Here is a 24,789-nt window from a genome sequence, read left to right on the forward strand (position 1 = left end):
GATTTGGAATTAGAAAACCGGTGTATGAATCTCAGTTCTGGCCAGCAACTTTCTTTTTTTTTTCTGTAATTACCTCTTTTTTTTAATTAGAGATTTTATTTGAGTTTTTGAGTTTCACAATCCCCCCCATCTTACTTCCCTTCCCCCCCCAGAAAGCAATCTGTCAATCTTTACTTTGTTTCCATGTTGTACATTGATCGAAATTGATTGTGATACCAGAGAAATCATATCCTTAAGGAAGAAACAAAAAGTCTAAGAGATAACAAGATCAGACCATAAGATATCTGTTTTTTTTCCCTAAATTAAAGGGAATAGTCCTTGACTTTGTTCAAACTCCACGGCTCTTTATCTGGATACAGATGGTATTCTCCATTTGCAGACAGCCCAAAATTGTCACTGATGGAACATCACCCCCATGTTACTGTTTGTTAGGATGTACAGTGTTTTTTCTGGTTCTGCTCATCTCAGTATCAGTTCATGCAAATCCCTCCAGGCTTCCCTGAATTCCCCTCCCTCTTGGTTTCTAATAGAACATTAGTGTTCCATGACATACATATACCAGTTTGCTAAGCCATTCCCCAATTGAAGGACATTTACTTGATTTCCAATTCTTTGCTACCACAAACAGGGCTGCTATGACTATTTTTGTACAAGTAATGTTTTTTAGCCTTTTCCCATCTCTACAGGGTATAGACCCAGTAGAGATATTGCTGAATCAAAGGGTATGCTCATTTTTGTTGCCCTTTGGGCGTAATTCCCAATTTCTCTCTAGAAAGTTGGATGAGTTCACAGCTCCACCAACAGATTTCCCACAACCCTTCCAGTAATGATCATTATCCTTTCTGGTCATATTGGCCAGTCTGAAAGGTATGAGGTAGTACCTCAGAGAAGCTTTAATTTGCATTTCTCTAATAATTAATGATATAGAGCAATTTTTCATAAGGCTATGGATTGCCTTGATCTCCTCATCTGTAAATTGCCTTTGCATATCCTTTGACCATTTGTCAATTGGGGAAATGGCTTTTTGGTTTAAAAATATGACTTAGTTCTCTCTATATTTTAGAAGTGAGTCCTTTGTCAGAATCATTAGTTGTAAAGATTGTTTCCCAATTTACTACTTTTCTTTGGATCTTGGTTACAGTGCTTTTATCTGTGCAAAAGCTTTTTAATTTAATGTAATCAAAATCATCTAATTGGTTTTTAGTGATGTTCTCCATCTCTTCCTTAGTCATAAACTGCTCCCCTTTCCATAGATCTGACAGGTAAACTAGTCTTGATCTTCTAATTTGCTTATAGTATTGTTTTTTATGTCTAAATCCTGTAACTATTTGGATCTTATTTTGGTAAAGGGTGTGAGATGTTGGTCTAATTTAAGTTTCTCCCATACTAACTTGCAATTTTCCCAGCAGTTTTTATCAAAGAGAGAGTTTTTATCTCAATAGCTGGACTCTTTGGGTTTATCAAACAGAAGATTACTATAATCATCTCCTGCTTTTACACCTACTCTATTCCACTGGTTCATCCTCTATTTCTTAGTCAATACCAGACAGTTTTGATGATTGATGCTTTATAATATAATTTTAGATCAGGTAGGGTTAAGCCCCCCTTCTTTTTTACTTTTTTCATTAAATTCCTGGAAATTCTTGATTTTTCATTTCTCCAAATGAATTTACTTACAAATTTTCTAACTCATTAAAGTAATTTTTTTTGAATTTTGATTGGTAGGGCACTAAATAGGTAGTTTAGTTTGGTAGAATTGTCATTTTTATTATATTAGCTCTACCTATCCATGAGCAGTTGATATTTGCCTAGTTATTTAAATTGCTTTGATTTGTGTGAGAAGTGTTTTATAATTGTTTTCAAAAAGTTTCTGAGTCTACCTTGGCAAATAGACTCCCAGGTATTTTATATTGTCTGAGGTTACTTTGAATGGGATTTCTCTTTCTAGCTCTTCCTGCTGTAAAGATGAGGATTTATGAGGGTTTATTTTATAACCTGAAACTTTGCTAAAATTGCTAATTGTTTCCAGTAGTTTTTTGAATGATTTCTTAGGATTCTCTAGGTTTACCATCATGTCATCTGCAAAGAGTGAGAGGTTTGTCTCTTCCTTCCCAATTCTAATTCCTTCAATTTCTTTTTCTACTCTAATTGCTGAAGCTAACATTTCTAATACGATATTGAATAGTAGTGGTGATAATGGGCATCCTTGTTTCACCCCTGATCTTATTGAGAATGCCTCTAGCTTTTCCCCATTGAATATAATGCTTGTTGATGGTTTCAAATAGATATTGCTAATTAGTCTAAGGAACATTCCATTTATTCCTACACTCTTTAGTGTTTTTAATAGGAATGGGTGCTGTATTTTGTCAAAAGCTTTTCAGCATCTATTGATAGGATCATATAATTTCTGATAACTTTGTTGCTGATATAATTGATTATACTAACAGTTTTCCTCATATTGAACCAACCCTGCATTCCTGGGATAAATCCTACTTTATCGTAATGTATTATCTCAGTGATACCTTGTTGTAATCATTTTGCTAAGATTTTATTTAAAATTTTTGCATCTGTATTCATTAGGGAGATAGGTCCATAATTTTCTTTCTCTCTTTTAAGTCTTACTGGTTTAGGTTTCAGCACCATATTGGTTTCATAGAAAAGAGTTAAGCAGAGTTCCATCTTTCCCTATTTTTCCAAGAAGTTTATATAGAATTGGAACCAATTGTTCCTCAAATGTTTGGTAGAATTCACTTATGAATCCATCATTGCCTGCAACTTTCAAGACAAATCATTGAGCTGTAGTTTACTTTTCAACAAAATGTGGCTGGACTACATGATTGTCCTTCATTTTATAAAATCCTTACAACTTATCCACAGTTTGGAATTTTAAGCACTACAGTTTTGAAAATCACAATTATTAACTATTCCTTTTGGAAATATTTTCCTGCTTATTACGCTCTATCACCAATTTTCTTTGTGATTTTCCTCATCTTCAAGTCAAGAAGGTTTAGCATACCATGTTTGAGTCCATGACAAAGTTTACTTTCTGACAATTGTTTGTTTTTTGTTTTTGTTTTTGCAAAGCAGTGGAGTTAAGTGACTTGCCCAAGATCACACAGCTAGATAAATATTAAGGGTCTGAGGCCTTATTTGCATTCAGGTTCTCTTGACTCCAGGGAAGGTACTCTTTCCACTGAGCCACCTAGCCTTCCCTGACAAGTATTTGTTTTGGAGCATTACAGAAATCAAAACCCCACCAAAATCCACAAATCATTGGTTCTTGTTTTTTGCTAAGTCTTCTCATAATGTGACTAAGCTGTTTAGAGCAGAGGAAGTCCATGTACTCTTTATGCTGAATTCTTTTAAATTATTTAATCCTCCTTGAATATGGGGAATGAATGAATATAAGGTTTTTTTTTTTCATAAAGAGAAAGGAGTGCCTTGGATTTTGAAATAACTATATTAGGAAGAAAAAACCCACTCTCTTCTGTGATTATAGTAGAACTTGCTTGCAGTTTTTTTTCCTTTGAGCAGCTGGACTTAATTGTTTTCTAAAATAATATAATTACTGTTTTCCAAAGTCCTACACATTTTTACTTCCAAGTGGTGCAGGTGACCCTTAGTTACTGAAGGTTTTTCCAGTGGAGTACAAACTCTTTTCAACTTTTAACAGAAAGAGTTTGAGAAGGAGTGTGGGGGGTGGAGGGCCTTAGCCTAAATCACTTAGCATACTCTTCAGAATTTCAGAAATGAAGTTAAACTTTTTTTTAAAAAGCCTTAGCCACTCACTGTCCACCCCTGCTTTTGAAGGACTGCAATAACAAATTAAAGGGGACTAAAATGCATCATTTTGAAATACATGTAGTAGAATTAACTGTTTTTTGAAAAAAACAAAAAGCCTCAATAATTAGGGTTTTTTTTTTTCCAACTTGGAATGATTTTGAAGTTCCAGTCTTACGTTGAAGGGAAGGTGATTAGTACTAACTTCCCATGTTGGAGTTCACGAAAATATTTTCTGTATTATACTGAATTACCTGTTTTCTTCTCTGTAATTACACCTTCCTGACCCCACTGAGCTCCTAAACTAAAAACATCAGCAAAACAAAAACTCGGGCAGTTGAAGTCCCTTGACTGGTTAGATGGAAATGAACTGCCAACTGTAATGCTTTAATAAAAAGATGTCTATTAGGGCACAGCCTATTTCAGCTTTTATTTAATAACTACACATGGATGATGCTGTGTAAGGTAGCTTTTAATAAAGAGCACTCACTATAGTTTTGCAATGGCTGAGTTTATGACTTGTGAAGAAGGAAATCCAATTTGTCAAGTCTCATAGTTTCTTTGTTGCCTTAAGAGAAAGAATTTGCCTTCCATTTTTCACCCCGGGGACATTGAGCTTTTTTTTTTTTTTGATTTATGTTTAATGGGAAAAAACCCTTAGATTTTAAGGTATTTTCTACTTAAAGCAAACAGCTTATTCCTGGGACATATGGACTTTTTTTTCCCTCAAGTAAAAGATTGCAATTTTCCATCTAAATTCAAGAAATCATTTATAATTCAGTTAGGTAATAGTATTGTAGTTTCATTTTAAAATTCTCTTTTACTTCCTGGTATTTTAGGTCAGAAATTTGTACCTTTTGGAATAGAGTTAGACTGGAAAGTGTCATTTTAGTTTTTTAAAGAAAAATATGGTCTTGCTTATTCTCCCCCCTCTCGGGTACTTATACTATGTGTTCTTTGTAAAGGATAAAAAAAAAATAGTAGGAAACTTATCACCAAAGCTTTTGTTAGGTGGTGAGAGTTTAAGGTTAGCTTTAATTAAATCAGTTCAAGTCGTAGTTAGGAAGCCTGAATTTGGAGATTTAAAAGTGATTTCTGTGTGATATAGAAGTAAAAGTGCTTTGTGAAGTTGGGCACAAGTCCGGAGCTTCAAGCTCTGAAGTAGGGATGATAAAGGTTGTAAGCTACAGGAAGAGGCAGCATGTGAAGGGGATATAGTGAGCTAGCCGGGAAGCCAGGAGGCCTTGAGTTCATTCACATCCTGCTTCTGACCTGTACTGACTCAGTGACCTCTCCATGATTTAGGCGGTTCTCTAAGATTATAGCTTGCAGAGAAGGTGCTGGTCTGCATGGATCAAGAATTTCCTTACCTCAGAGGGGAAGCCTCCTGGCTAGTACAATCAAAATTTCAGTCTCTGTCCCTTTCTCTATCTACATCAGAGTTGGGAGGGAAGCATTTTGTGCTTGCTGTATAACTATCAATTGTTATAAATTTTTAATTTGACATTACTGTATTAAATTTAGACTTTAATTTCTGAAGGTTAAAATTAAAATTTAATGCCATGACTAGGTTGAATATTTCTGAACTAATTTCATAGTTTCAGAAATAAAATCTTTGAATTCTTATATAATCTTTGGGGTTTCTCCTTGACCAGATTTGCTGTTGGACCTTATCATTTATATTCTTGAAATTTTATTCATAACCTAATTTTCCTTATTTTAAAAATGAGGGTATTGGGCTAGATTAATCTGTTCTTTCTGTTTTAAATTCCATCTACTTATAACGATGCTAACAATCATATTATCTTTGGAGAAGAAAAGTCCTTCCCATAATTTGAGGACTTAAATTAGGTATCTTTGTAATGTTCAGTATGTTCAACTTTAATGATTAAGCATGAATTGAATTTTCACTGTGTGCAGTAATTTCTGTTAATCTTTGTAAATCTTTAAAGAAAAATTAGGAGTGCCAGAAATTTGGGGCATGAGTTATAGTGACCTCCCAGTAAAATTTAAAAAGATGGTAATGTGATTTTTTTATGGGAGATTATTGTTCTATTAGAAACCAGGAGGGATGGGAATTCAGAGAAGCCTGGAAGGATTTGCATGAACTGATTCTGAGCAAGATGAGCAGAACCAGAAGAACAGTGTACACTCTAACAGAAACATGGGGTTGATCATCGAACTTAATGGATTTGCATTGTTGCTTCAGTGCAACAATTAGGGACAATTTTAGGGTATCTGTGATGGAGAATACCATCTGTATCCAAAGAATTGTGGAGGTTAAATAAAGACCAAATACTATTACCTTTAATTTAAAAGAAAAGGTATCTTATTATGTAACTTTTCTATCTCTTATATTTTATTTTTTCCTAAAGGATGTGATTTCTTTCTCAATACATTGTGTTTTGATCAATGTATAGCATGGAAACAATGTAAAGGCTATCAGACTACCTTCTTTTGGGGTGAGGAGGGAAGTGAGATTGGGTCGGGGGGAATTGTGAAATTCAAAAAGCAATAAAAAAGAGGGTTGTGTGGAGCTTTCCTCATATAATGTTTGGTGTAAATGAACAGACCATTTTGAAGGGAAGAAACCCAGGCTATCTGTAATGTATTAAAAAGTATAAAATTAGGAACAATATTTATAGGAAAGATGATGAACAGGAATCCTCCAATCAGTTGATTTCCTTAGCCCAATTGATAAGGGAAAGGTAAGGTAGTTTTATTCATTCAGGCAAGGCAAATGGGGTTAAGTAATTTGCCCAAAGTCATATAGCTAGGTAGTTAAGTGTCTGAGTCTGGGTTTGAACTCAGGTCCTCCTTACTCCAGGACTAGTGCTTTATCCATTGTACCAACTAGCTTAACCCTGTGAGTTTAAGTTCTTAATTGAAGCACAGTATTTTTGAAAAGGGGAAGAGGAAGAAAATAGATATAGGTCAATACCCATTGAGCATTTACAAATATTACCTCATTTGATCCTTACCATAATCCTCAGAGGTTGGTAAGTGCTTTTATTATTCTAATTTTGCAATTGAGAAACCTGAGGTAAATTGAGTCTAGATTTGAACTCATAAAGATAAATTTTTCCGATTCCAAGCCCAGATTCTACTGTGTCATCTAACTGCTCGGAGTCAGGAAGATCTGAGTTCTAATTTGAACTCACACCCTTAATAACTCTGTGACCCTGGGTAAAGCACTTAGTTTCTGTTTTCCTTAGCATCTTCATCTGTAAAACAGGGATGATAATAGCACCAACCTCCTAGGGTTGTTGTAAAGATCAATTGAGGTAATGATTGTATACTGCTTTGCAAATATCAAATATTAAATAAGTATTAGTTATTATAATTATCATTATTATTTGTTAAGTGATTAGCAGAGTACCTTGCACTTAGGCACCTGATAAATGCTTTTTCCTTTCCTTCTCTTACATGTCAGAATTTACATAAGTACTCAGATGAGATCTGAACTCAGTTCCTCTGACTCTTTGTTTCCACCACAAAACAATTCTTCCTATTTTTATGTATCCATATAAAAGATAACATTTTTATATAAATAGTTAATGACAAGTTTAAATAGAATCTCACCTTCAAATTGAAGTGGCACCTAGTTCCAACTTGGCTTTCATGTCACTAGTGTCAAATTGTTCCTTTGTTATTCATAGAGATGTAACCATACTATCTTTAACTAGCTTTTCAGTTTGGCTTTGCAGAATTTTAAGAAGGGAGAGGAAGGGCATGGGGCAACCACATGAATCCGAAAACATTTTCTGTTGATCTTTTAGGCCAGGAAAAGCACCCATTAAGCACAAAGTGCTACATATTTTTAGATGATGATGAGGAAATATCAACTACAGAATCTATACTATCTCATTTGCAGTTAGCCAACCTCCAGTTCTTAGGTTGTAAATACATAATTATAAGGTAAATCTATTTTCATCTCTATTCTTTTCATATATTCTAATATCATTTGATCACCGAAATTTTTGAAGAGCAATTTGAAAAGCTATAGGTTAGTATTCATTCGCTTGGAGCTCTTCCCTCCTCCATGTAATTCCAGTATTAATTTGTCTTTGTTTACTGTGCAGCTTTTAAGGGTAGTAGAAAATTCCAGGAAACCTAATTTTTAGATTGGTATCTCTGAAGTAGCAGAATTCTCAGTGTTGTACTAGCTGTATCATCTTTAAATATTTAAATTGCAGACTTTCTGTCTACTCAAATTAGAACCTTTGCTTAGTGGTTTTGACATTTCATAACCTTGATCTTTAGGCTTTAAATATTCACCTGTTGAAATAGCAGTAGAAGCATTTTTTATTTTATTTTAAAGAAAGGAGGAAATGGATCAATTGTTCATTTCATGTTTGTATGTATATGTACCATCAGAATGTGATGCTTGATGACAAAAATATTTTTACATTCAACAACTGAAAAACACATAGGATGTTTACTATATTTTGATATTTCTAATTGTTATTCAGGAAACAGTTCTTGAAGCAACTTCAGTGTACTAGGACTGCAATTAGAATCAGACGGCCTGGTTTCAAATCCCAGAGTTGCTGCTCCTGTCAAACTTTTGAATTTGTGTCATTATATGTTAATTTTTTAAGTTACAATACATATCTTACAGACTGGTTGAGAAAAAATTGAAATAGTAAATGTTAATGTCAACTTATTTTAAATTTTGTTTATAAGTCACTTTGCTTGGCACTGGTAATGTGACATGTAGGAGAATTAAACACAATGTCTGCCCTTGAAGGAGTTTATAGTATAGTATATCAGAATTTTGCAGAATGTGAGTCAATATCAAATCTTTCCTCCTTAGCCTGTTGTAATGTTTTCCTAATAGGTTTTCTATATGCCTTAATATTTTTCCATTCTCATCTTCTCTTTGGTTAGTAATAAGTGCCCTGTTAGTTTATCTGTTTGTACTCAGTGTATTTTATATTTTATTTTCCCCTGAGCTGTTTCCCCAGGGCTGAAACCTCAAAACTATCCTGCCAAATTGAACATTTCACTTTTCACTGACCTCAGTCTTGGCTTCAGGGGAATTTTGGGACAGAATTGACTTCAGATGAATACCAGTCCCCTTTGCTTTAGGACTGATAAATTCACATATACCCGACATACTGCCCCAGTTCATCTATTCACTACCTGAATTCACAGTGTTGTAATTCTGCAATTCTAGCCAGAACAAAGTTCTGTCTTTGAAAGAATTTTTTTATGTCACAGAAAGGGTATGAGGCAGAATTATTTTGAAAGCTTGTAGGTACATCCCTTGCAATAATATAGTTTGAGAGGGTTTAAATAAGTGAACTCTGAATGGATTATGGGAGAAACTTGGATTCTGTGCAGTAACATAATTTACTATCACAAGCATTATTTGCCTATGATCATAACTTCAGCAAGTTTCAAGTCTACTCTGACATTTTGGGGAATGTTTGCACTACTTAGGAGAAACAACTTTTCCAATCCTTTAAAAGCAACATGTACATCTAAAAACAGAAACCTGTATAGCAATATCTCTCCATTGATACATAATAGCATCTTGTTAATCTTAACACGTAAGGGTTGGGAATGGATAGTGTAGTTTGACAGTCTTCCAGGTTCTTCTTCAGCATTAGGCAGGCTATATCTGACTTCTCAGTGAAATCTCCAGGATTGGAACTTTTAACAGGCATGTATATTGTTTTGAACAAATCTTTCCTGATTCCTGTAACCACCACCATTTTCTGTGTGGGGCAACAGGGAGAAAATGTGAATAAATATAATTAAAAATTCTTGATAGAGATTATAGAGATCCCATGTTCAATTTAAATAAAAATGTGAGCTTGGGGTGTGGCTATCTATCATCCTGGGTTTATATACTCTTGTTAAACAAGCATTTGGTTTCAGGAAGCCTAGGAATGGTTCTCATGATATCTAAGGAATAGGTTAAGTATTCAGAAATGCAGCTTTTAATCAAAATATGTGACCTAATGCAAAAGACTATCATTTCAGAAAATAATAATAATTCTCTAGAGTTTCCTATGCCCATGAAGCCCTCTAGAGAAGGGGCTGGTAACTCCAGATTGATGAATCTGAGTTACAGTTTTATAGTGAGTCTTGATTGAATTTTTAACAATTAGTAATCAAAATAGTTAAACTATTGACAAGAAAGGCACAGCTATTTCTGTAAGGGAAATTACGCCTGACTAATCTCTTAGAATTCTTTGGAAGATTATAAATAAGCATGTAGACAAGTATGTGGACATAATTTGGCCTTACAAAAAGACCTTTAGCAATTAATTTTTTTTGAAAAGTTAATAGTTTGGAAAGGAGTATTTTCTTAAAGTGACTTAAACATAAGAAACAAAAGTTATTTATAGATTGTGTGTGTGTGTGTGTGTGTGTGTGTGTGTGTGTGTGTGTTTGTTTTACAGTATCCCAGTTAAGGATTGATAACATTGAGGTGAATGCTGTATTTTTGCAGTTTACTGATGGCATTTTACTACCCAAAAGACCTGAGAATCAAGCCAATGAGGTTAAATATAGCAGGAAATTTTGAGCCTCAGTGTGGGTATGCTTAACATAAGCAGAAGAACTTCAGCATGAATTCATAAGATTAAGTGGTAGACTGGATCTGTGATTTTTCAACAGAAAAACAAGTTTGACCTATTGAAAAACATGGATCTAACAAAGGAAACTTTTGTGTGTGTGGGGGGTCATGATTTGGTAGTTTGAAGCCTGTGTTTTTAAATGTATAAAATAAATCAGTTGGGTTGTAAAGGAAAGCAAAATTAGATTCCCCCCTCGGGGTTCATGTGTCCCTAATATGTGATCCTAAGATCCCAGGTTAAAAACTTCTATCGGACATGTTTTTTGTGAACAAAAAGAGCAAGATTCTAGATATCAATGATAAAATTTTAGGAAAAAAACTTAAGTCTTAACCTCATGCACAATCACGGAGAGGGCCATACCTTTGTAGCCCAACAAATACTCAGAAGTCTTAGAGAATAACAACTGGATACTACCATCTTTATAAATTAGAATTTTTATTTTATGGGGCAAATACGGTCTTAATGTAAGACTTCCTAGGTATTTCAGAGAAGCTTGAAAGGCATTTGGCTACAAATAATAGGAATTATTTGGGTAATGATGAAACTTAACACCTCAAGAAATGATACATCAGAAAGTTAATAAATATGGAGATTTTGAACCTGTAATGTTGTCTGAAGGCAAGCTAGGGATATTTTAGGATAACTTTGGAAGTTGAGTTTCTGAAGGGTTTAGCTATTCTTCTGAATTCTGTAAGTAGATATTCTCTGCCCCACCCAACTCCAATGATGTTTCCAATTCACATTTTAATCTTCAATCAGAATTCAGATTTTAAACATGAATTTACATACTCACAAATGGATACCCATTGTAACATGCTTACCCTTTACTAAGAGGGTAATAAAAGTGGTACACCTATCTACTTTGGTTTTCCTTTCCTTTTCAAGGTTTCCTATGCTCGCCCTAGTTCAGCTTCCATCAGAGATGCAAATTTGTATGTCAGTGGGCTTCCGAAAACAATGACCCAGAAGGAACTGGAGCAGCTCTTTTCCCAGTATGGACGAATTATTACTTCACGTATTCTAATTGACCAAGTCACTGGTAAGTAGTCAAGTAGGTACTCTATACAATGTCTTTCACTCTCTTGGGCTGGCAGATTATGAAATATTCTGCCTTTTTCTCCTGCATTCTTGCCTCCAGAACATATCAAAGGTATATGTGGGCCAGAAAATATAATTTTCTGCTGGAATTGTTCATAAATATGCATGGTCAAAAATAGATTGTGGTGTGTAGTGAACTAGTTTGAATCTTTTCCACCCTGAAGGTTCAAGTTTGAAGCCAGTTTCATGGCTTGTAATAAATTTACAGCTAACATAAGCTTCGGTCCCAACCTGCAGTGTGAAAATAGCTCCTTATGAAATACTAATAAATGTTGATTTTTCTTGTGTAAAATGCAGCCTTTAATACATAAATGCACTGTTGTCCTCCAAGGGTAGGTTTCCACTGGATCCAAACTGGTCATTGTTGCTGAGGTTGTTTTTAAGGTACATTCTGCAGAGCATGAGCTTGTATCTAATGCTGAGGAGCTTAATATTTAAAATAGATTTAGTTTGCTTTAATGCAACTTTTAACAAAATTGTAATAGGCAGAGCTCCTGAATGTGTTTTTCAATAATGAATTTAAGGGGGAAGTTTTTGACCCTTTGAATTATTTTTATAGACTAGAAAAAAATATTTCAATCATTTCAATCATCTTAACATCCATTCTTGGTTTCCTTATCTGTAAAATAGTGATTTGATTAGGTGACTTGAAATTCCATCTGTTTTTAAATTCAAAGATCATATGAAAGAAAACACTAGATTATCAGACTTTGAATATATTGGCACAAGTGCTTTTTCTTCATTTGAGCATCAATCTGTCTAATATGAGTCTTTATCAACAGTTGTCCAAATAACTGCTTTTTATTCTCATATATTACCTTATTTAAGTTAACTTTGCTCTTTAGATAATAGAATTGTCTCTATAGTGGATAATTTAGGGAAAGATAATAAGTAGATATAAGGTTTCACTTTATTGGGGGAAAACAAAAACTGATATTTTTGCATATGAAACCAAGATCTAATTTTCTCTTCCTAGTTCTTTTTTCTTCTCTCATAATCTTTATCTCTGTTAATATCCCACTTAAGGTTATGGTGAGAAATACAATCTTTTGCTAATGGGGATAAGAGCAAAATTAATCCTTGAATTCATTACATAGTTATTTAGAGCACGAGTTAATACATCATTATTTTGTAAATTTCATTTAGTTTCTCTCTCTCTATCTCACACACACACACACACACACACACACACACACACCAATTAAAATATATTACCACCCTGTGGTGTTATGAGATATTCATAACAACTACAAAGTAAGTTTAAAATAGCATCTGTATCTTGAGTTAAACTTTCCTCCACCTCATTTTTAAATATGCAAAAATAATTTCTTTTTAAAGGAATTAATTGAAATAATTGCTTAGTCAGATAATTAATGGAACAGTTCCAAGTTAGTATTCTATTAGCTCTCAGTTGTTTTCTTTGATTCCCAATGTAGAAACTTCTACCAAATCGAGATTTGCATTTCAGCTTATATAGTGTTGACTGGAGAAGGTACCAAGAACTTAAGTAATTTGCCCGTGGTCACACAGTTAATTTGTGTCAGAAGCATAACTAGATCTCAGGATTTTCTTAATTTGATTATTTCTCCATCCAGTGAAATTGTTTCTCATCAGCAGTTTAAAAGTAAACATTAAGAAACAAGAGCAGAAGATTAATCCAAAATCTCCAAATTTACTCACTTCAACAAGGTATTTGCTAGTCATTGAAGATTTATACAGCATTCATATGAAGACAGACTTCGTGATATTGGCAGCAATAACTTATTAGAACAATTTGTCATGTCTCTATTCAGAATTTTGGGAAGCATTTTTCAAAATATATGTTTACAACACATTACTGGAGTGAGAATGGGGAGGTTGAAGTTGAAATCCCTGTAAATTGTTGATAAATAATTCTTTTCCCTCTGCCATGCATCTTCTTTTGCTTTCCAGAAAAATGATGTGAGATTTATTGTGTATCATTGGTCATTTGTAGTGGTTTGAGGACTCTTTATAATAATTACATCTTAATGCCTTAATGGCATTAGGTTGTAAGATACTGAACACTGGAAGACTTTTTTAAAGAATCTTTATTTAGGGAAGATAAGTGTTTTGTGTTAATTACTTTGGGAAAAGACAAATTCCAAGTAAAATAGCTGGTTGTCGTAGAAATAGACAGGCACTTAAAAATGGGAAGTTTGTAGCTAGAGACAGTTAAGTTGATGACATTTGTTAAAAGAGTTCTTTTCCTTCTGGGAGGAAGCAAAATAATATCCCCAGAGAGGATGCTTTAGCTGTAGAAGTGCTTCATCACTTAATTTTAGCCAAAGAAGCTGAGAAGAGAATTTGAGCCTGGGGCAGTCTGTTTCACTTCATTTTTACAGTTAGGGCAATAATAATTATGTCCAGAATATCTTGGTCTGCCTTGTATCTTAAAGTAATTTGAGCACAATTTCATCTAGCCAGAATGACAGTTGCATTGTTCAAGAAGATAGCAAAGCTTTGATTCAGGAGCCATTTCCTTTAAGTGAGGCTCATTTTAATTTCAGCTAATAAATTGGATATTAACTTTTAATATTTAATATCAACTCCCATCCAGGTGATATCTATCTTGCTTTTATGTTGTTTCCTATAGTCTAGTTCTTTTTATCTGTCCTTACTATTTATAATCTAAAGCATAAGTGGGCCACCACCATGCTTCTGAGTGTGGCTTAACCAGATTAAAATGTAAGTGGGAATTTTTACTTAAACAAGTAAAAATTATAAATGAATTATAAATGATAAGTGAATTACAAATGATAAGTGAATTATAAATGATATTATAATACAGTTTTCTAACTCACTGTAACCTATAGGAATCTTTATGGTTTATTGATCCATATTTCTTTTTGAATTTAACAGTACCAAAGTCATTGACATAAGAGACCCATCCTGCATTACTCATCTAACATAAAAGACATTTTTAAAAGGTTGATATATTTTTGGATCATTTTTAAAAAATAATATAGTTCAGGGAAGCCAGGTGGCACACTGGATAGATTAATAACCCTGGAGTCAGGAGGACGTGAGTTTATAGCTGTCCTCAGACACTGTTAATAATTGCCTGTGTGACCTTGGGCAAGTCACTTAACCCCATTGCCTTAAATTTAAAAAAAGTAATAGTTTTTTCTAAATGGCATCATAATGTAAAATCTGCCCTTAAACAACTTTTTCTTACTACAGTATATATATTTATATTTTAAATATAGCTTAATTCCATTCATTTATTTGGAAAATAATTGTGTAACCTTAATTTAATTGCTTGAGGCACTTAGTTCTTCAGAAGGAGGAACTCATCTTCCTGAGTTCAAATCTGGCCTCAGGCACTTAATAGCTGTGTTTCTGGACAAGTTACTTAAATACTTTTTGCCTCAGTTTCCTCTTCTATAAAATAACCTAGAAAATGAAGTGACAAACTACTGCAAAATTTCTGCCAGGAAATCTCCAAATGGATTCGTGAAAAGTCAGATTTGCTTGGAAAAAATCACTGAATGACAAAAAAAAAATCTTAGTTTTTCTTAGTTATTTAAGCAGCCACTTTCAAACTTTCTAAAAGGTACTCTGGTATCATTATTATTATTTTTGCTCTATTATATTGGATTCACATGGTTAAAGTAAGTAAATAGTAAAATCATTTATATTCACTGGATCCAATCCCTTCATAATTTTTATTTTTGATGGGTGTTTTCATTAGTAAATAATTTGTGAGTATGGTAAGATGGTATAGAAAACTTTTTTTGCTATTCAAATTTATTCTTATCACAATTACCTTTAGAAGAACTATGCATCTGTCCTGAAGTGGTAGCTATTAATATGTAGATTTTTTTGAATATAAAAATGTGTAAATAGGACTATAAGGACAAAATGCATGTTCTTGAGGAGGGGGAAATTAATGTATTTTCCCCTTCCCATCCAATACAGGAGTTTCAAGGGGTGTAGGGTTTATTCGATTTGACAAGAGGATAGAGGCAGAAGAAGCGATCAAAGGCCTAAATGGCCAGAAACCTCCAAGTGCCACAGAGCCAATCACTGTCAAGTTTGCTAACAATCCAAGCCAAAAAACTAATCAGGCCATCCTCTCTCAGCTGTATCAATCTCCCAACAGAAGGTATCCAGGACCACTAGCTCAGCAGGCTCAACGTTTTAGGTAAGTCTGATTTCATTTCAGTCCCACTATTGACACCAAGGTCCTTAAGGCTTACTAGTTACTTCTTCCAAAGGGCATATGTCTTTCAGGTTCTCAGAATTCATACTTGGCATGAAATTGCCTTTGGTGGGATATAGATAGAGGTTGTGTCATGGATGAACAGAGAAAACAGACTTGGTCATTGTGTGTCTTGAAGACCCTGCTGTAGAAGGAAAGCACTCTACTAGTAGAATACTTAATTTCTGTTGCTATTTTAATTCATTTGTACCTTTTACATTTCTGTTGCTATTTTAATTCATTTGTACCTTTTACTATTTTGAGGTTAAACTCTGTTAATACACCTGTACAAAATATAACTATCTATAACCACAAGTCGAACTTTGGATTCTTTCTTGTCAATCATTTTTAAAGCTATTATTAGAATGATGCCTCTGATTTTATGAAAAAAGTAATAAATAAAATCCAAAAATTTTTTTCATTCCCAATGCTAAATTGGCAATATTAAGCCACAGTTGCTTTAAGCATAAGTGTGTGTGTGTGTGTGTATGTATGTGGTTTTCCTTGTCTTTGCATGTACTTTAGTCCTCTTTTGTGAAAGAATGGAGTCACTCGCATTATTTTAATGAGTAAGGTAGTTTCCATTTATCTGAACAAGTTAAGTAGACTTGATCATAAGGGATTTGTTAACTATAATGCTACCCACCCTCATTCTAGCTTTATTGATTACATGTACATATTGATTGTCTTTACTTTTTTAGGGTGGATGAGCTGGTTATGAAAATATAATCACAAACAACTATTATACAGAATTATTACATAGTACTAAATTTAAATACATATATGGGACTTATAGAAACAAGTGGGGGGAAAATATTTTTGATTGTCCTTTCTAAAGTATTCCTGGAGCTTGGCTTGATTTTTTTTTTCTTTTAAAAAACTAATGACAATAAATGCTTTGTGAATTGTGAGATGGAAGAGAATCATTTCTTATGTTCAGTTTTTATTTGTATCAGAAAAGTCTTTCCAAATAGACTTTTTTTCCTTTTAAAGTGGTATAATGATCCCTCAAACTACCTTTTGACATGCTGAATTAGTATTTGATTTCTCCTTTACCTCAGCCTTTTCTTTTCACAGGGGGAAAAAAGGCTTTTTTTCTTTCTAAATTCTGATCACAGATAGCTATGAATCAGTTTTGAAAAATGAATTTCTTTCCATAGCATCATAGTAAAGAATATTTTTTGTAAGATTGAAAAGGAAGAATTCATTGCCTTGTAAAGGAATACAATAGAAAGAATTTTGAATCTTTTCTCCAAATAAATGATCTCTAATCAGAACTCTTTGGGAGAAAGAGAAAGGACCTTGGGATATAGCAGAACTGGATTGGGGGGGGTAGGAAGGATATTTTACATTTCTATCCATACTTTCATAAAACCTAGCATTTATGTAGCACTTAAAGATTTAAAAAAGTGCTTCACAAATATCATATTTTATCTTTCCAATATCTGGGGATATTTTTTCAAACTAACAAATAAAAATTTTTTTTAAAGAATTTTAAAAGGTGCACTAGGAGGTAAACCTAATTATTTTGCAGTACTTTTGGACTTCTCATTCATGCTTAACTTTTTAAAAAATAAGATGTTACTAAAAAAAAGATAATCCTTCAGAAAAGTGACACCTTTAGAGTTAGCCAATTTTAAAATATAGTTCTGAACAAGTAGACTCAAACAAATTGGTCATTTCTATCAGAACAGTACCTGTTTAGTACAAGTTAGAAGGGGACAGGAAGTCAAATTAGGTCTTTTCCTGGGGTGATTTTAGAGATTTACATTACAGGTTAAAGTTGTGGTGACAAATAGGTTGAATTTTCTTTTCGACCTTTTTCCATCTGTGATTCCTAATTCAGAACTTAGAATTGTGATTGACTTGGTTTTCTCTACCTTAAACTGATCATGTGATCAAGGGAATCAATTGTGTTGAGCATCTTAGCCTCCCACCTCATTTGGAAGAAATATCACCTTGTCCCTTCTTAGCCCTTATTTTGTTTCTAATCTTACACTTCAGTTTCTCCACATTTTTGTTTATTTTTGCAAGGCAATGGGGTTAAGTGACTTGCCCAAGATCACACAGCTAGTTAATTATTAATGTTTGAGGCTGCATTTTAACTCAGGTACTCCTGACTACTGGACTGGTGCTCTATTCACTGCACCACCTAGGTGCTGCTTCATGTTATTTTCTTAGAGGAGACAAGATATGAACTGACAGTGATATCTTAAAATAAACACAAACTTTAGAGGGGTCACTGGGTATCATGGAGTTTTCGATTCCTTGAATTTAATGTTTAATTTGTAGATTTCTCCTTTTATTAGAAATTTATTTTATTTTTATCTCCTTGTTTACCTGTATCACATGAAATGTCATTTCCTCAAGATTGTCAAGAAATTGGGTACTTCCTTCTCTTCCTTTAGGTAATGTTTTTCCTATGTCATGTACCTAAATGTTTTGCCTCCTTAAGTATCAAGGCTCCATTTTTTCCATGATCTTTTTTGTTTTTTAAGAAAAAAATCTTTTTAGTGATGTGCCATACAAGATCTTTTTTTTAAGAGTAATGCTTTTTTTCTAGTAATAAATTACCTATTTTGAACTGTTGGAAAATTTTATTTATGAATTTTAAGGACAATTGAGAGAATTATGACTCTAGAGTAGTTATAATTCACTTGTACTATTTTTTTAAATTAGAAAAATGAAGAATCTTTGTTTTAAGATTGTTTTTAATCTCTGAGATTTATGAAGTCTGTCATGCCATGAGAAGATAAGTTTAGGAGAGATTATTTAAATAGGAATAATTTATTTTTGATAGGCCAGATGAATATTTTATGTCCTACAATTTAGAAAATAAGTTGTCTTATTTGATTGGATCGAAAATCTAATTCAAGCACCATAATGATTTTTTGGATAAATAGTGCATGGAATTGAACTAACTTTCAATAATATTTTCCATATTATTTTCTTTTAAGGCCACCTAGTTTTCTTCAATTTGATGTCCTTTTGTTGGGGATGTCCCCAAAAACCTTTTAAAAGTTTTTTAAAAATTGATTTGGTTTAATAGAATTTTCCAATATGAGTTGCAGCTGATAGGTGTACGGGTGGTATTGTCATACCCCTCTTATGAGGGGAAGAAATTATGACTTTTGAGTAGTCTTGATATTTATTTGCACAATAAGCTTTCAGTTGTTTATTCTAGAAAATACAACATGACATTCAACTTCAGATTTCATTTAGAAATGGAGATGGTGTGATCCTGGTATCTTTTAATATTGAAAATCATTTTGAATTTTATTTATATAAATTGTACATACATATTTCAATCCCTTTCCCCAGTTAAGTTTCATTTTTAAAATGAGGCAGGTTTTTTATTGTTGCTTTTTGTTAGGTAGACTGGGTACTTCAAAACACTTTTGGGGTCTTGGGGAATGATTAGGTCGTTCTTTGGTTCCTTGTTCACTTGACTTTTTTTTTTAGATTTTTTTTTTTGCAAGGCAATGGGGTTAAGTGGCTTGCCCAAGATCACACAGCTAGTTAATTATTAAGTGTCTGAGGCCGGATTTGAACTCAGGTACTCCTGACTCCAGGGCCTATCCATTGCGCTACCTGCTGCCCCTCACTTGACTCTTTTTGCCTGTCTGCTTTCCATAACCTGTATTCCCAGACTTTGTGTCATGATCCTCATATAGGGATTCTTTTTCCCTTTGCCCTACACACACACACACACACACACACACACACACACACACACGCACGCACACACACTAGCTAGTGGATGTTTATCTCTAAATCCTAGGGCAATATCTTTCTCCACAGTCTGGGTCTTCTTTTTCCCTACTGAGAATCAATATCCATTTGGATGTTTCAGGCATCTTGGGGGTCCCTTTGTCTGTTGAATATAGACAAGACAATTGAAATAAAAAGAATCATTTCTGTTCCAGGGAATTGTTCTGGCAATTTTATTAAAACAGTTGAGTTGGGGGGGTAGACAACTTTAGGAAGATCCTCAAAAGTCATGAAGTGGTTCCTTGTTTGCCAGAATTTATGAATTTGGGGCTGTTGGAATAATAGTGTAGAACCTAATATTACAGGAGGAATCTTTTTTTAGGGATTTGATCCACGACTCAGAAGGCTTTTTCCCTGCATGACCTTGATTTGAGCAGTGATAATAAGAGATCAATCTCTTGGTTCTTCTGGTGTTTTCTAAACACCAAAATGGTAGAAAGATTGGTAAGTGAAATCTCTAGCATATATGCCTTTGAGGCAAAAGGATGATGAGAGTCTATTTTGAGTGACTTGAAAGCTAGAGTACACATTTTAAAAATCATTTGTTTTTATAGGTTTCTTTGAGAGAAACCTAAAAATTTTATAACTTCAGTAAGCAAGGTAACATTTGTGGAGATTTTGGAAGTCTTGTCATTTCATTGGTGTATGTGCTCCCTCAATCCACGGACATTGTTCTGCCTGAAAAAATTAATCTAGTAGCTAACATTCTGTTCATTACCCTTCATATTCTTAAGCTGATTCTCAGAAGGCACCCCAATGGTCAGCAATTGAATCTGAGCTTGAAGCCTTTCTTGTTCCCCAATGCAAAAGCCAAGCCAGGTCAATCCCAACATCTCAAGAATGATGATGGGACTAGAGGCTCAGTTTACAAGCCACAGATTGTTTGAATATCAGTATTAATTTACTTTATTAAATTTAGTGGATTGGGATATATGTAATGAAATAACTTACTATAAGATAAGCAGTTTCTGTTATTAGTTTCAAAAGCTCACTAATTTCAGAAATGAACAACAGCAACAAACCTCCCTCAAAAACAAAACAAATACCTAATCCTTAGTTAAGTCATGGGAATAAAGGCGTTCTGATAATTCATTGCATTTGTTTTGTCATATTCTATTTTTTGTTACTAGAGAATAGAGGAAAATACCCTTCATATCATTTGAGAGAAAAGAAAAACAATATATGGTTCCAAATGCTGCTTTTGAAAGCATTACATGTTATCTGAGACCTTTGAAAAACCTGACCCTCCTCCTCATTGCAGACCAGGAAATTAGAGTGAATGCTCCCCCCATTCTGCAAGTGGTTGAAAATTTAATGTGCTTTTTTTAAAGTATTAAAATGGAATTGTAATCTAATGATATCAGGTCAATTAATTGGGAAATCAGAGTATCTTGTTTGGCAAAGTAATGAAGAATAATAGTATTATCAAGATTAGAAGTGTCATTTATTTTTATTTCCCTTTTGTTGTCCTCTTCAGATACAAAACTATATTGAACTTTTCCTTAAAGTTATCAAAAAAAAAAAGAGGAACCAATTGTGTAAAAAGCATTATGCCAAGCCATGTTTAGTTAAACAAAGGAGGAAAAATTTTAAAGGAATACTTTGGAATATAATTGAAAAAAATATTATGTTGTAGTCCCTCATCTTTGATGTCTCCAAGGAAAATCTCATTCTGTTATCAAAGTCTGTGTTCTTTCCTTTTCTCCGTTTTCTAATACATAACTTGTAAAATTTTAAGTAAGCTTTAAGATTTTTGTTTCTTTATCTACAAGAAGCATGACATGGTAGAATATTAGGAAATTGGATATATATGAGGATTCTATTTTTGACTCTGCTATTAATTGGCTATGTGATCATGGGCAAATTAATCAACCAGTTGGCCTCAGTGTGTTTGTCTGTAAAATGTTGAGGGGGTTGCACTAGATAGTTCTTCCTGATCTGAGATTCTACTTTCATAGTTAAAAAATAAAATAAAATACAAAGCCAGAATTGAGTCTGTAAAGTCAGAGTTGTCCAATGCATCTAGAAATTTTGCTTTTCTGTCCCTCTTCCCCTGTATGTCTCTCTTGAGTCTATTGTTCATTATAAATTTCTTTCACATGCTGTATCATGTTATTTATAATGACTTTTGACCAATCAAATTCCTAAGTTTGGAGTTGAATAGAAGAAATTAACTCTTCTTCTTAGGCATTATTATTGTTGAAATAGTAATTAAATTTTAGGGTTCATGAGTAAAGTCTCAGACTCCCCCTACCCCACCCCACCCCCAAGGATTTTGACCAGAAGATTACAGTGGTGACTCGTGATACTTCCCTTGCTAGCAGTGTCATATGCACAGTTGCACTGACCTGTAGTAATCGGAAACTGTTGTTTCTGTAGGAAACAATGTCTGCTGGAAGTGCTAATGGGCACTGATGTGTGGGAATGTGCACCTGTTCTCACAGTCACATGAAAGGTACTGTAATGCGTGTCACCACTGTGTTTACTGCTGCTCTGAGGCTTTGCATACACATGCTGTAAAAAATGCATTCAAACACGATGGCAGTAACAAGCCAAGCTTTCTTAAGCACATGGGGAAAAATAGAAGACTGAACAGTTTGCTAAATGTGTGTTTTGCAGGTTGGACAATCTGCTCAATATGGCTTATGGAGTAAAGAGGTAATGAAGAATCGCATTAGGTTCATAATATTCATAATTGTCCCCATCCTAATTGATTAGTTTGCATTTAATTTTGGAGAAAAAGGGTATCCTTGTTTCTTTCTTTATTTGTCCATAAGGTTTCTGTTGAGTTTTATTTTGCATGTTCAATGAATGAAATGCTTCTTTGGAAGCATATTCTGATTCAAGGGAAATTTTCATACCACTGGATGCCACTGATCTTCAAAACACAAAAACCAAACACCATTATTTGTTATGTATTGCATTGCGACGGTACAGCATGTTTGTTTGCGGGTTTTAAAAGTTGCTTAATTCATCCATCAGCTCTAAAATGTTCATGGCTGTTGTGGATAGTAGGGTTCAAAACTGAGTCTGGCAACCATTCACTTAGCAATTTACGATTCAAAATTACCTCTACTGTATAGCATGTTATTATTACAAGCTATATTTTATCTTTTGTTCAGCTACTTAGTATTTGTTTTGTGTATGTGCATTTTGGGATTGGGGCAGAGGAGGTTTGGGGAAGATGACTAAGAACTTTTGAGGGTTGGGTAGTAAGGGGGACAACATAGGGGAAATTACTGTAACCAGCTTCCTGTTTTGTTTTTGCTTTTGTTTCCTGATTTGTTTAGTAGGTTTTCTCCAATGACCATTGATGGAATGACCAGTTTGGCTGGAATTAATATCCCAGGTCATGCAGGAACAGGGTGGTGTATTTTTGTGTACAACTTGGCACCGGACGCAGATGAGAGTATCCTGTGGCAAATGTTTGGGCCCTTTGGAGCTGTCACCAACGTGAAGGTCATCCGTGACTTTAACACCAATAAATGCAAAGGTTTTGGATTTGTGACTATGACAAACTATGATGAGGCTGCCATGGCAATAGCTAGCCTGAATGGATACCGCCTGGGAGACAGAGTATTGCAGGTGTCCTTTAAAACAAACAAAACGCACAAAGCCTAATGAGTTTATTGTCCTCAGTCCATTTATATATGAAAACTATACAACAAAGGCAAGTTAAGAGAAACTTTATACATTAGTATATGTCTTTGTAAGTCAGTGTTGAGATGGGGATAAAATGACTACTTAGCATCCTAAGAAATATGTGAGTTTTTTATTGCTAGTATTTGAATTAAAACTTCTTAATATCTTTATGTTTGAATATGGACAAGAGGTACAGGGTTTTTACCTGTCACATTGCATTCTATTGCCTTCTTTGAAGAAGGTGGATCTTTTAAAGTGTTTCAGCTAAGGGAAGAAGTTTCTTTTCTTTTACATAACTGCTTTAAACATGTGAGTAAATATTGAGGCTTTGTGTTGTAACTTTTTAAGTTGATTGTGTTCCTTTCAGTTTTTTTTCCCAGTTCTCTTTGTGTTTGGTTTACATTTAATGCATTGCTGTTATGTCTGTTCAAGAAAAAAAGTATTTTGAAGTTTACATTTTATTTATAAAGTTTACAATGGTATTTATTTTGTAATTATGATTTGGGTTGGGGAAGGGGGGGGCTACATTATAAACGCTTATTGTAAGAATACTGGAGAACTTTTCGTAAAGCAGTACCTTGCCAAAGAGATAAGAGCCTCTTTGATGTGGGTTTAAAAAAAGCATCTATTTTTATAAAAAAGAAAATTTGGAGAAACTTTTTACTGGTCCTGGAACAAATATTTTGACTTGAATACTTTGAGAAATCTCTTCATATGACACCTAGTGAGCTTTTAAAACTTACCAGGAAATTTGCAGTGGTTGGAAAATTTAGAAAGATTTATGATGTAGGAAAATACTTTGGTGATCTTTGTATTAAAAGAAATAGAATCAAGGAAACACTGTTGGTTTCATTTTTGTAATCATCAGTGGAGTGTCTCTGATCATCCTGGTTATTATGTGATAGGTGGCTCACGTTGATTTGTGATTTTGAATTTACAAAAAAGAATATATAAGAGCAGGCAAGAAATTTAAATTATCAAGAGATGGGGGAAAAATCTGTTCTTCCTAAAGAATTCCCTTCAGATAGAGCTCATGGTGTTTAGTGATGTACTTGCAGTATTGTTTGAAGAATTGTTTTGTCTTAAAAAAAAAAAAGAAAGATATTGCACACGATTTGTACTGTGGCAAATCATTAGAAGTGATCTGGGTTGGAGATATTTGAAAGTGTTTTGAAAGTTATGTTCAAGGCTAACACCTGAGCTTTGTGTAATGTAAATAAGACCTTGTGTTTATGAACCTTTCAGCTAATTTGTTGTTTTTTTTTTCTTTTCTTCCTTACATGCCAAGTGATGTTCAGGTTTTGAATGTTTTTGTATCCGTTTTTTTTTCCTTTGTAAATGGCATTAACATGGTTACTTGAGGTCTTGCTTATTCATTTCTGTTGTCCTGGGGACTTGAATTTACAGTGCATCAGATTTGTTGCTAATTTTGTCTGTAGATAGTCTAGCTTCAGCTGTTTATGGTGATGCTACATTTTTGTTTATGAATATGTTTGTGGTAAAAAAAAATGAGTATAACCATAGGTTTTGAACAAATTTCCTTACATTTTTCATACAAAAGTCATAAATACCTGTATGCTATTGAAATTTAACTTTGTATGATGCTTAAACCACTATTTGGGGAAATATTAAAATAAGTCTTTACCATGTATGGAAGAAATTTTAAAAAAAATACGAAATATTTTC

General features: G+C 33.8%; 1 protein-coding gene across 11 annotated transcripts in view; it reads left to right on the plus strand.

The window, feature by feature from the left end:
• The window catches only part of ELAVL2 (ELAV like RNA binding protein 2), a 177,377-nt gene extending 153,899 nt beyond the window's left edge, over nt 1-23,478 (plus strand). For 7 of the 11 annotated variants that reach the window (XM_074208743.1, XM_074208742.1, XM_074208744.1 and 4 more), the window contains 4 exons: nt 11,256-11,409; nt 15,408-15,633; nt 22,081-22,119; nt 22,752-23,478. In XM_074208743.1, the coding sequence (XP_074064844.1) occupies nt 11,256-11,409; nt 15,408-15,633; nt 22,081-22,119; nt 22,752-23,082 (750 nt within the window). In that variant the 3' untranslated portion in view covers nt 23,083-23,478. The other 4 variants (XM_074208737.1, XM_074208738.1, XM_074208739.1 and 1 more) reach the window with 4 other exon arrangements.
• Nucleotides 23,479-24,789: the final 1,311 nt, after the last annotated feature.

The sequence above is a fragment of the Macrotis lagotis genome, chromosome X (assembly GCF_037893015.1).
Source record: "Macrotis lagotis isolate mMagLag1 chromosome X, bilby.v1.9.chrom.fasta, whole genome shotgun sequence".
Taxonomy (NCBI): domain Eukaryota; kingdom Metazoa; phylum Chordata; class Mammalia; order Peramelemorphia; family Peramelidae; genus Macrotis; species Macrotis lagotis.